The sequence below is a fragment of the Musa acuminata genome, chromosome BXJ2-11, assembly GCF_036884655.1.
Source record: "Musa acuminata AAA Group cultivar baxijiao chromosome BXJ2-11, Cavendish_Baxijiao_AAA, whole genome shotgun sequence".
NCBI lineage: Eukaryota > Viridiplantae > Streptophyta > Magnoliopsida > Zingiberales > Musaceae > Musa > Musa acuminata.
In genome coordinates this window covers 25,235,094-25,248,593 of record NC_088348.1, presented here as the reverse complement: position 1 = coordinate 25,248,593, position 13,500 = coordinate 25,235,094, and the positions used below count along the sequence as shown (strand labels likewise).

The 13,500-nt window shown below is 36.3% G+C and overlaps 1 protein-coding gene across 5 annotated transcripts in view; it reads right to left on the bottom strand.

The window, feature by feature from the left end:
* Window positions 1-13,500, bottom strand: part of LOC135626439 (signal peptide peptidase-like 2) — a 29,158-nt gene that overhangs the window by 10,295 nt on the left and 5,363 nt on the right. For all 5 annotated transcript variants that reach the window (XR_010492343.1, XM_065131718.1, XM_065131717.1 and 2 more), the window contains exons 3-9: window positions 9,649-9,760; window positions 9,418-9,537; window positions 8,730-8,887; window positions 5,400-5,579; window positions 5,242-5,276; window positions 4,968-5,124; window positions 7-60 (exon numbers count right to left, since the gene is read on the bottom strand). Coding sequence is in view for 4 of the 5 variants with exons in the window: in XM_065131718.1 (XP_064987790.1) it covers window positions 7-60; window positions 4,968-5,124; window positions 5,242-5,276; window positions 5,400-5,579; window positions 8,730-8,887; window positions 9,418-9,537; window positions 9,649-9,760 (816 nt within the window). In the remaining variant the exon portion in view is untranslated. The remainder of the gene's footprint in view (window positions 1-6; window positions 61-4,967; window positions 5,125-5,241; window positions 5,277-5,399; window positions 5,580-8,729; window positions 8,888-9,417; window positions 9,538-9,648; window positions 9,761-13,500) is intronic.

The window sequence follows — 13,500 nt, the reverse complement described above, 5'->3', positions numbered from 1 at the left end:
TATTACCTTTATATTTGGTAATTGGAGCACTCGCAACACTGTTATCATTAAAGATATACCCTGAATTAATTATAGAGAAAGTTTTTAATCAAAGAAAGATTATTCTGAAAAATGTGTGCGCCCCATCTTGAAGCAGATGGTAGGAAAATTTTGCATATTCATCAAATGCACAAGAATGAATGTCCTTCCTACACTTAATTGCACATTTATTATACATTTACTCAGAGAATGACAGGAGACTGAGATTCCTTTCTGTAATTAACTGCAGATTAAATAATAGCATATGAACAGTTAAATGTAGTAAGCTCAAGTGCAAAAGTTTGGGAGATCATCTAAGCCAAAGTGTCAAATATTGGTTGGTACAGGGCATAATGACTGGTATTTACTGATCTAAGGAAGGACCATATGGTCTAGCATACTATCGGTCAGTATTATTATTATTTTTTAATCTCTCAGTTGCTACTATAGGTCAGTATATCGTCTGATACACCAGTATCATAACATTATGGTAGAATATCAAAAGATTTGAAACCATTATAGGATCATGATTTTAAAACCTTGACCTATGATTAGATCCATGTGCATTAGCTATGCAGCCATAGTTATATATCATCTTGTGGTTAGATCAAGGTTGCCTTAGCTATGGGGCAATATAACTATCATTGTCAGTCATATAATGTGTCAAATTACTAGAAGAACGACCACCTATCGCCATGAAACTGTTGGTCACGAGAACAATACTGATAAAAAGACTGAATACGAAGAACTCGTATCTAACTTAATATTATATAATCTCTGTTGGGTGGATCAATGTGCACTGTTATCATCTCTGGGTGGCATAGGTGAAATATTGTTCCTCAACTGATGCTCCAGTTTCCTTTGTCTGCAAAGTGGGAAGGTAAAAACCCTGGTCCTAGCCACCATCATCAGTGGACACACTACTATCTATCTCAATGTCATCAAAGATTTTACAAAATACAAAATTTGAGGGAGAAGTCTAATCATCCAATTCTACCTGTTCTTCATCATTTATGCCCAATAAATCAACAGACGATAATAAATGACCTTTTCCTTGCTGTGATAACAGAATAATCGACTCTAATGTGCTGAACCATGGCCCATGTGCGATTGGTTGCCTATAACACAAGCACATCGTTACATTAGGTCCTGCTCCTCATATTGAGGAGCCTTGGCTTATGAATCCTATTGGTCCTCTCCCTTCCTCCAAGTCGCAAGGAGATAGATGGGATAGATCCCCAACCTCATCCAGAAAAGGATCACCCTGCCTCTCTATTGTTATGCATAATTGATCTATCATCAGATCCAAGTTATTGTGATAGAACTTCATAGTCCAAACCAAATGGGTTCTGACACTAGTTCCTCTGTTTCTTTGTCTAGCTCATGGCAGCATAGCCTTAGTCACATGTTATAATGAATATACATCATCTTCTTCAAGCATCTGTATGAAAGTTGATTGTTACCTTTTGGTATGTAACAACACAAATGTGGATCAATTATGTTTGTAGTTACTAAACGAAGTGGTCTCTAATATGACCCTCAATGCACTTTATTTGAGCGTGATATGAATCCTCTAAATTATAACCACCACTCAACTTCACAACTCTCTGCACCAGGGAGTACATTCTTAATCTCCTATTTGGCAATGTGTATTAAGTGATATATATGGTCCATGTTTAAACTCTTTTCTATATAATCCTGGTGCTTAACTACATGTGGCTACACACCAATAACAATTTTATCTACTGCATTCAGATGATTAAATGTACTTCTCAATAATTTTCCCATCCAACGAGAATAACAGGAGCTAACCCAATCACTAAAGTGAACATCACCTTGAGTCCAACCTTTCTTTATTGGATGGGCTTCAAAGAGATGAAGTGGACAATAATAAGAGTGATACAAGTTCACCTAATGATATGATCTCTGTATCACCGTGTTCACCAAACGATAACTGTAAATAAAATGGGCAATGCTCTCTGTCTTTGCCACTTTTATCTTCTACTTTGGCTTATCACTAACATCCATCATAATAATGGATTTTAAAAGATGTCTTTGTTGTCCATCAAATGTTCATTATTTTTCTTGGAGTTAACATCATTATAGGTGACACTTGTACAACGAACTTATGTCTAATCTCATTTACCATAGTCTCCATCAGACCATGAACGTATTGTGGATCCATCAGACCACGAATGTAACACAGATCGTGAATCTGATTTGATTCATCAACTGACTTGTGGAAGACTTTGTCAACACACCTGGAAATTTATTGATACTCATCCTAGTAGGGTTGGACCAGCTATCAAACATGAGAATCTAGTCCAAATCCATGCGAATCTAGATCGTTACCGTGCAGTTCTAGCCGACTTCTCCAGCTTGGAATGAGGTAGTTTTTAATTCTATACAAAATTTGCATAAATCCATTGTGGAATGAAGTAGATCTACAAAAGAAATTAAAATAGTGGAAATGCATAGATCTAGAAGCCTTTTACATTCTTAAGCATGTAACCATAAAGTTAAGATTAAAATATCTCAAAAAAGGTTCAATTAATGAAAATAACAGAAAAAAGTTTAACTTTGGTTTCATAATTATCTTGACTTTTCGAAAAATGATCCTCCTTTCTCGAGTTTGATCCATGATTTGCTAAGATTTAATAAAGATTGGGAGTTATAGAAATGAATTTGGAGGCAATTAAGATTATTAAGTGAAAGAGAGGAAATGGTGCTAGTTCAGATGGGAGAGGGATCAAATGGCTGGATCAGTAAGGAAATTGAATGATAAATTTAGTGCCTAATACATCCGTATATACTGGACAAATTTTGACCAGACTGCCTGACATGGTATGTGTACCGGATACACCTTATATTGAATAGAAGTAGACAAATTATCAAGTCCGTATATCAGTCAAGCATCAAACTAGTATATACTGGTCCATACTGACTGCTATGGTTGATATTTTGAACCATGGCTCCCTGCTTGTCAGCTACACATATTGCTTGCAATTCAAAAAGGGAAAGAGAGCAAAAAAAATGCAAACAAGTGAGAAAGATGTACCAACAAAAATTAGATTGGAGGTGCCAGATCATTTCATATTATAAAGGATGGGATCTTCATTCATTAAGGCCATGACCTCATGCATGCCTGGAGATTCACATGTGACCTCAAAAAGAGCTGTTGGGAGCCACAGAGATTCTATGGCTAATGTAGATGCATTCAAAGCATATTTAACTGATGGAGAAGAGATGATAGATGTACCAGCTGATTGAAACATAGTGCACATAGTTGAGTGCTAATTTGGAACAGTGAAAGAAAATGATGACGTGATAGCACCCTATAAAATCTTTTACATGTAAGAACCATTATTTTCAAGTAGCATATATATTCCTAAATAATCAAAAATTTTATTTATGTTCTTTTCAATTAAAAAACAGTTTTAGATACATTTTTTCCATTTTAATTTTTTTGAAATTTTCATTTTATTTAAAATCAGAATCCTTATTTACTCCTTTCCAAGAAGTGATCCATTTAGGTGATAATGAATACTCTCAGTTCTTATCTGAAACCATTGTACAAAAAGTATAGCATACAATGATCGAGAATATCTACAATCCATTTTGCATAAAATCTTAGGCAAATAGGTTCCAAGTGGACCTCTCTTAATAGATAACTGAGCCTTGGTAAGCTATTAAAGTAGATGTTGTTCAGTCTCTACAATAAATACTATACATAAAATGATAAAATACCAAGTACCAGGCTCCTAGTGGACCTGGCTTAACCCAAACTCAAAACTTCAAAATTTTGCTAAAACTAGATGTTTCAGCTCACACTGGCTTTGGTTTTGTGCTGCCAGCATAGCATTATAATGTTGCCAGCTATGAAAAAAGACAAAGAAAGAAAAAGCAAGTGAAGATCTATGCAGCATAAAATGAAAAATGTACATCAAAATTGGAATATAGTTGTTCCCAATGTCTCTCCTACCTCCAGCCTCCTCATTGGCAATGCGAAGCATTGGCATAAAGCGGAAGTAAGGTAAGAAGTACAACACAATGATGATTGAAAAGGAGATCTGATGAGGAAGCTGAGGAAAAAACAGACTGACTGATTGAAAAAATAAACCAGATGGTCAATTTCTAAGGTATTAAAATAAACTTTTTTTTTATTTCAGTTTTGTTAGCCCAAATTTTGGTTATCAGTACCTTGTCAACTCAAAAAGTTTGGCATGATACAGAATGTAACATATCAAAACCACAATCCTTTAATTTTTGAGTGAAGCTTGGTTTGTCATTAAAGTGGGTGCTGGTATTCTCACTGTCACTGTGAAAATGACAAACAAGGAAAGAAAATATCAATAATTGATCTGGCATTATGGTATAGCAGCCTGCACTGTATAATCAATACAAGATCATAAACTTTTTTAGAACTATCACCATCTCCATTGTGATAGTGATCTTGTATCCTTAGACAATCTGGTACTATCAGAAGCTAAGTAACTTTTCAAACACACTTTTATCATAACACTTGATTTTCACCCAGTACATGTCCCCAGTGAGCACCTGATTTTCACCCAAGTACATATTGCATAGCGCTTTTAATATTTCAGCCAGCTAGACACAAGTGTTTTAGTTAAGGATTTATATCTAAGCATGACATATTGAATGGTATCTCATCATTCTATGTTTGTAAAAATGTCAACCAGTAAAAGAATAGACATGTTAATTTGTGAAGTGCTGAAACATAGCTTTAAGTGTCCAAACAAATGTTTACTCTCAACTATAACTGCAAGTGTGTGGTGTTAGATACTAAAATTAAATAATGAAACTGCAAGAAGGTTTCTAAATTCATGTACATGAATAACAATAATTCTGAATCAAATGTGAAGTTCAAAATGATGACAAGTTTAGTATAGTAAAAGACACAAGAAATATATCTGTCAGAAATATCTTACAAGAATATCTTGGCCAATCCACGAGTGTGGTGAATGTCGATTTATAGCCCATGAAATGGCAAAAGCAAAGCAAAATGGTAGAAGGACGATAGAAAGAATTGTAACCTCCCCAAAAATGGGAATGTTTATCCTCATCTGCCTACAGCCTTTGAAAACTCTGGATAATAGAGTTGAATAGGAAATTAACAAAAAAGTAAAGAAAAATTTACCACTACAGCAAGTACATTAAAAAATTGTGTGCAACAAACTATAACTCAAGTTCATTCAAACATACCTTAGAATAATTGATAACAGACAGGCATGCAATCCCTGATATACAGAAACTTTGAAAGATACATCAGAAAAACGTGAAACAGCTAATAAAATCCAAGTAACCTAACTGCTATTGACAAAATAATTCTTACAGGAACAAGGTTCTGGCATATCCTATACCTGTGAACCAGCGATGCAGAATAACACGATCAGCAGCAAGACAAACGAATAAGACATAAAGAAGAAGAGCAGCACCAGGAAGGCTGATGCTACTATAACAAAAGATATAGCTCCCACTGCTTTGATTTCAACGGTTTCCTTCTCAGAATCTTCTTCATTCATCTCGGCACTAGGTTGATCCTGTGCATTAGAGTAGAGCAATATATTAACTCTACTCTGCTTTTACGAGGACTATATATTGACAAAAGAAAGAGATAAAATTATATGTAATTTGGATTTAACATATTTCCATTACATACAGCAACAATATAGCCATAATGTCCTAGCTATTTTGGGTCCCACCATTGAGTTTTATATAAAATAATATCCATGGTTAAATCAAAAGGGTCTTCAAATTTTTGTTATATCTTTCTCTAGCTTTAGTAATCCAAAAAATATCCTTTCTCATCCTTAGTGTATAGCTTATTATAAAAATTATCAGAAGCATTATATCTTTGTTATATTTATAATTTTTACCTCTTTTTTGTTGCTTTATATTTTTTAAAATTCTCCTCGTTTTTACAAATTTTCCAATATTTATAACATAATCTTTTAATTTTGCATTCAAGAATTCCTCGCACCTCCAACCACTCTCTCTTAAAGTTACACCAATATTATTAGATTCATCATGAATCTCCTCTATCATGTTAGTGGCCATAAAAAGTTTGTGCAGCAAATATATTATTCTCATCCAATTTTCAAACCTCCTCTTTTTATTATTCTATTTTTTAAGAAACTTAAATCAAGGTTCTCAATTTTGATCTGTACCATTGTATCGAGCCCTGCTTGGTACAGTAGGGGTCGGTACAGTACATATCAAGGCATACCAATAGTATGCCTAGGCGTACTAGCGGTATGCCCAAGAAGTGCTGAAAAACCTCCAAAAATGTCTGGAGGTAACTATCCAAAAATACCGAGGCGAATCGATAGGTACACCTCAGTAACGGTCGAAATCCGGGGTGTACCAATTGGTACACCTCGGTAACGATTGAAATTCAAACATACCGATCGATACGCCTCAATAACGATCGGATTTCGATTGTTACCATGCAATACAAACCTTGTATCGCCCGATACGGGGTCAAAAAACTAGTACCAACTAGTAGAGGGCGGTCCGCGTACCGATATCCTCTCAGACCGGCACGTACCCCTCGTACCGGGCAGTACACATCAAAATTGAGAACCCTGACTTACATTGTTATCTTTGAAATTTTACCATCTACTTCTAATGAAAATTTTACCATTCTTTTTCTATTTCATTTTCTAAAACATATATCTACCGCCATCAATCTATGTTAATCTATCAATCTTTGATAGGTATAACCATATCTACCTTTCCAATGAGGAAAAAAATCAATTTGATTATAATTATTTCATTCTTACAAGTAACTAAATGTTTGTTTCTTTTCTTAAGGTGAGTATTAAAAATAAAATCATATATACCAGTAAAATCTAAAATCATACCATCCTCTTCCTTCCTCTCACCTTATCCAAAATCCTCATGCCTTCTTTCAAATTCAACATGTTCTCTTGATCTCTTCCCATATGACCGTTCTATACCCTCCAATTATAATATTTTCAATTGAATATATTTATTGAATAATTTTATCTAACGTTCCCAAAATTCCAGTTTGGTTTGAGGCTTTGAGCATCTATTCCAGTCCGAGGGGCATAAGCATAATCAAGTTCATCAATTTAAATCTGAAAAATGATCATAACTATTATGGGACTCAGGTTCACCTATAGGGTTTCTTGTTTCTCATCCAGTCTCTACCTCATACCTATCCTACACTTCCCTCCTCTCTTCTCATCCTCCCTGCAGGTACCTCAACAAGATGTCAAAGGAGCATCCATCAACTTCTCCATCAGTAGCCACCTAGGTATGTAGAACATTTAATTCCCTTATTCTTCTTCCTTTTCACTATCTTTTTTTTTACTTCTTTTTTATTGTCTTTCTGGCACATCTGTTTCATCCACCAGCTAGCACAAGGCATGCCGCCCTTAGAAAAATCTTTGAGAAAATCTCCATGACTGGCCTTGGCTGCCCCAAAGACATCCCATGACCAATTTATGGTCATCATGAGTCACAACCACACATCTGAGCAACAATATCCACCAGTCAAACATGAAAATTAGCCAAATCCACTCTAAAATCACTTCAAACTACATTCAGTCAACACTTCCTCCTCAACCCACCAAAAGACCCTAACCAAAAAAAAAAAAAGAAAAAGAAAACCTTACAATCTTATCAGGCTTGTAGAGTCAAATCATAATGATAGCATCGTAATTAGCCTCATCTAACCTAATAATTGCCTCCTCATGCATATCCAGAAGTAAATCACATGCCAATCTAGCTCCTTGTAGCACCATACATGTGCATGGTGCAATATAAGTACTATTGTGCACATCATGTTGTGAGACTAAACAAATTGTAGACCAGTCCTTATGATGTGTTTCATACATATGGACAACTATGAACAACAGAAAGCAGGTCCTTGTAATGTGTTCCATACATGTGCACAACTAAGTGAAATGGACTTCTATATTTTGCTTATAGATCTTGGGGAAGCAAGTAATCCTTGTGCATAATTCATATATTTCTTTAGTTTCCATGTATTGATTATGTTAATAACATATATCATGAATGTAGGCCAGATTCCCAGATTTTTTTCATGCAATTTAAGAATCCTTTCATGTTATACATCCAGCATTATATAAGGCATTTCATGGGTGCACCTCAAATGACTAGTGTAAAGCTCAAACAGTTGTTAGTGCAGTTATGCATATGCAAACTTGCACACAGTTATAGACACATATGTACATGAAACATATGATAAATGACAATGATAGGGTATATATAACCTCAAGTCATTAGATAAATGACAATGAGAACAAAAATATGTTGAGTAAATTTCTTGCAAGTTATTATGTCTGACCAGAAACCATGAATGGTAGGGTAGTAAACTAAACTAGGTAATTCCAAGCCAAGCTATAATAAATAGATCATCAAAGATAATAATATCAAGTACAAACAGATTAGTGAACAACAGTCATCAATGCATTTGCACCTTGTAACTTCACACTCCTGATTTGACAAATCTAGCCAAAAACTTTTGGTTCATAAAAAAACTTGTTTATAATATACAAATGGTCACAACTTATGTCCTTTCAAAAGCATAAAATTACTAAGAAAGCACTGGTGATAGTCCTTTTAGACAAAATTGTTTGCTTTAATAAGGAAACTAAAAGTAACATGGCATTAGTTAAAATTTAAAGGTTGCAACTAAAAACCTTCCGTCTCAATTGATTATAGTGCTCATCAACCTGATCATGTGCACTGAAGTCATCCCAAAGCGAGGCACTGATAATGGATCCAACAGACATTAATGCCAAAAAGACCACTGAGATGTCTATAATGGGCCGAGTAGGTGCATATAGTAGGACATCCACTGTAATGTTAAAAATTGCCTTTAATAAGAGAATCTCAAATAAAATACTAAAGAAGTATCGATACAATATTACAATATAAGTATATGAAGAGAAGGCACTTAAAAAACATAAGGCATGTTCTTATATTAAAGGCAATAAATATAAATTATTTACATGGGCAAGAAAAGCACAAATTATGTTATTAAGATGACCTAATAAGTAGTTTTAGTTACTGTATATATGGATTGATGATTCTTTAATTTGGTTGGTGGTAAACTCGTAGAGATAAATAGAACAGTCAATCTCAGACACTGAGGAAAAGTTATGAGTTAGCAATTAATGCAACATGTTCTTTTTTACAATTTTCAGTTATAAAAATCCAGATTTGTTTTTAGTTCAATATGAATCCATATTCATATTAGGGCCTTATCCAGATAGTGCAGATGAGAATCTCTATTCGAGGAAAAAAAATTAAAATTTAAACTATAAAACTGGAACACTAAGGAAAAATATTAATGAGACTAAAAGCCTATATACATTGGAAACTCACCCTTGCCTCCACTAGACAAGGATGCCGTAATATTTTCCCCTGCTGACTTTGGTATCATAACAACAGGAATAGTAATATTTAGTAGAGTTTCATTTTTGCTGCACACCATTTCAGTAAGATCTGAGTTATAGCAGATAAAATGTTAGCAAACACAAAAAATGGATAGTTTCTATAATAATTTCTTATCATACATGTACTTGAAAATGGGGAAAACAAAGCAATCAAATTTACCTTCATCATCATTTATCACTAACAAACCTGCAGCACCACTAGACTCTGCAATTCTTGCCTTGGTGGCATAGGTACAATCCCCACGCTTGACAACAACAATGGAATCTGACAACTGCAACAAAAAAACCAAAATTTCCTCAACAAAATTGATGTACAAGAAAGAGAAGGAATATATAGAAAGCAAGGACATAACAAACATCTGTGTCTGCATGGCAACACAGATAAAGGGAGAAAAGTATGGCAAAAACAAACTTGATTTAAAATCCGTCTTCCACCATGCCATGCGGTTCGCCCACATTAAAGATTGCAAGGGTGATTCGCCCCTGTTATACTGATACAGCAGTTGAACAAACAAACACACTCACAAAATATAGTTGTACACATGCATATTGAAAAACAAATGCATCTCCACTTAAAATGTCAACGAGGGGGTTTCAGATGCTTTAGGCCTCTAACCAAGGAGATGTTCCACATGTTATAAAACCATCATGTTACAAGGACCAAGACATGTACTGCAGCATTAATTATGCCATGCCTTGTTATCCATGTCTACTTGCTCCTATTGCACATCAACTGCCTGATCTGGAACTAGTATTTTTCTATTTCACCACTCTCCATTATCAACAAATTTCCCTCTGAATTTCAAGGATTGGTAAGGGCTCCATGCAAATAAGAGTTGAGTTTTTTTCTGTTTTCCCCTTCCTTTTCCCTTTTCTACAACTTTTTATCTTTGTGTATTGATGCCGATGTACCTTAGCAATGCACCATACTTTGTCATAGAACCAATTCCAACATAATACTTGTGATCCATACTGGCATCAGCTAAGGTCAATCCTGTTTGGCCAATATTTAGGCCTTATTGCTAGAAATAAACGAGAATCAGCTAAAGTTAAATAAATTTGACTGGAATCAGGTGATTTTTTCCTATTCTAGACAATTTGTCAACTGTAACAGAAGAAAGAGATGAAAGGGTGCATTTGCCATTCACCATAGCCTTTGCATTTGTTTTGAGATGTTCATCAACCAATGTTGCAGTAAACAATGAAAAACTTGGCAGAGGAAGAGGAAAGAGAAATAGAGATTAGTTCTTACCTTTTAAAAGAATTCAGATGTCATTATAAAATAGGAAGATGTCATGGGCTCCGAGATTAATCTTGGTTCCTGATAAACGTGTCCATGCAAAATCTTAACTTTTGTTGCATTCCCTGACACACCTTGGTTCCTAATAAATGGCATCAGATTAATCTTGGTTCCTAATAATATTATAATATATCATTTTCGCTAACACACCTAGCTAATACTTCCTCTAAGCAATGTGGGACTGATACACCTTAGTTTTCTTTTGACCAACCCCTCCCTTGCTAGTATGGATGATCAGGGAGGCTATAGTACTAAGAAGGGGCAATATCTCTCCATCTGAGGTTGGAGGTTTTACTTTGGTCCGTTGACATGGTCAGTATCGCTGCGCTCAACCATGTCATCTACATGCACCATTTTGATAGGGTTATCCTTGTTGCCAATCATCATCGACTCATGACCTTTGTTGGACTTCTCTGGACTTCAAACTTGCTATTGCCCCTTTTGGGTTCTCCTCCTCTTTCATTATGCTGGAGGAAGACTTTGGTTCTTTGCATATCAAAGTAAGAGCCACGAGCTTTTGATAAATATTCACTATCCTCTTTGCTTGGCTGGCATCTGTCAAGTCTTTCGTTGAACCAATTTGATCTCGGGTGGTGAGGAACTTCCTTCTACCCTTCTGGAGTTGATACTTCTAGGGTCGACGAAAGGAAACAACATCTCGATCCCATAAATAGGGACTCTCAAGGATGATTCGACATATATCAAGTGGAACCATCTCACACGTCACCTCGTCGAAGAATTTCTTAGTGATGGCAAAATATATCTTGCATTACTGGTCGATCTTCGTCTTCACATCATCATGAAGCCATCCAAGATGATATGGGCACAGATACAATGTCATCTCTAGGTTGAGCCTCTTGACCAAGCTCGCTGAGATGAGGTTCTTTTGGCACCCGATGCCGAAGATCACGCCAATAACTTTTTGCTTCACTTGGATCTTTATGGTAAAGAGCTCTTCTCAAACCTTTAGATCGGAAGTTGGATTCGAGTCTATAACCTTCGATCTAGCCATTAGCGATAGACTTAGATCCAGGTATGAAATTGGAGAAAGTTTGATGTCATTGCTTGTGGCCGTGATTTATCGACTTTGATCGTTCTTCAACCACTTCTTTGGGAAAAGTTATGGGTGAAATCTTCCAACACTTTTCCCTAGAGTGACCTATAATTTTACAATGATCGCAGAAGAAATCACTTCATTTTAAGGAAGAAGTCTTTACCATCCTCGAAATTCTCTTAGGCCAGTGGCTCCCTTTGGCCTTCTCTGCGGGCTTCATGCTGTGAGTGTGATTCTTTCTCTATATTGCCATCACTATATTACTAGAAGTCGAAATATGATATACTCTAAAGAGGATCAGTTCTATATGAATCTATTCATGGAGGCCAGTGGTGTATTTCATCATCGTCGAGTGGTTGTAGAAAGAAATTCTAAGTACCACCGCTTGTCGAAACTCGATGGTGTATTCTTGCACGAATTGGTCCCTTGGCGTAGGAAATGCCACTTCCTTTATCTTTCTTTGATATGCCTTATATAGGATAGAATTTCTCTCATATAAGCCTTTTGAATCATGTCCATAATATGTCTTCATCGTTGTTGGTTCAAAGATTGGCTTTCCACCATGCAAGCACGTGTCTAGTCAACTTGAGTCACGCAAGCATTACCCTATCCTCGTTGCTATAGTCATATAGATCAAAATAAGTATCACGTTAATATATCCACGAGTCTAATACCTCAGCATTGATCAAGCCGTTGTAGGAGGATATGTCGATGCGAGCCTCGACGCGAAAGGGTTGAGTCCTTGCTGATGTTTTGTTTAGCAGCGTCTTCTTCACAACTGCACATCTCGGACGGAAACAACTCTCTCTCCTTTGCTGCGACACTCTTTACTCAGTCATCCTTCGCTGTAGGATTGTTTTGGGCTTGCATTCAGCCCATGACGATCTCCATCTATTGGGCTAAAACTGTCATCTGTGCAGTAAGGTCAGCCAACGTTGTTGGATTATTGATTGCCATCCCATTGGTGTTTCTTCCATCAAATGATCGTGGTGTGAACTCCAACTCCTATAGTTCTTCGCCCGACTCTTCGTATTCATATCTCATGGTCATCATCCACAAGAACGTTGCTCCGATACCACTTGATCTGTATGGGGTTAGGGGTCGACAATTCGTCGACTTGATACCACCATTCATCTGAAAGTTTTGGTGGAGAGAATTATCACAAAAAAACAGCAAAAAACTGAAAGAAAATAACCCCTATTGTTTGTAAAGTCAAAGTACTAACCACGAGACTTGAAACAATGGAATAAAAAACGTGATAGAAAGCTTATGGGTGCATGAGAACGCAGGTTGTCTTTAGACAGCACATCGGTGCTCTCAATAGGTTGCGGTCGCTACCGGTTTCCGGTCTCCTCTCTTCGTTGTTGGAACCTCCTCTTGTGGTTTGGATAGCAAGCAGTAGGCATTGAAGACTGCTCACAGTAACTAGATGAAGCTTTGGGGTAGAGCTTTAAGCTGCTGGAACTTGCAAAAGAAGGTTGCAGCTGGGAGGAATTGGCTGCACTGTGCAGATTTCTTCCCTTCTCTTCTCACTGTTCTTCGCTGCTCTATGACTGGAAAAACTAGGGCTGGATAGGCTCTTTGCCGCTGGCTTCTTGGTTGCTTTGGTGATACTTTGGATGGGGCTGCTCTCCTCCTTTTATTGTTGTGGAAGGGGT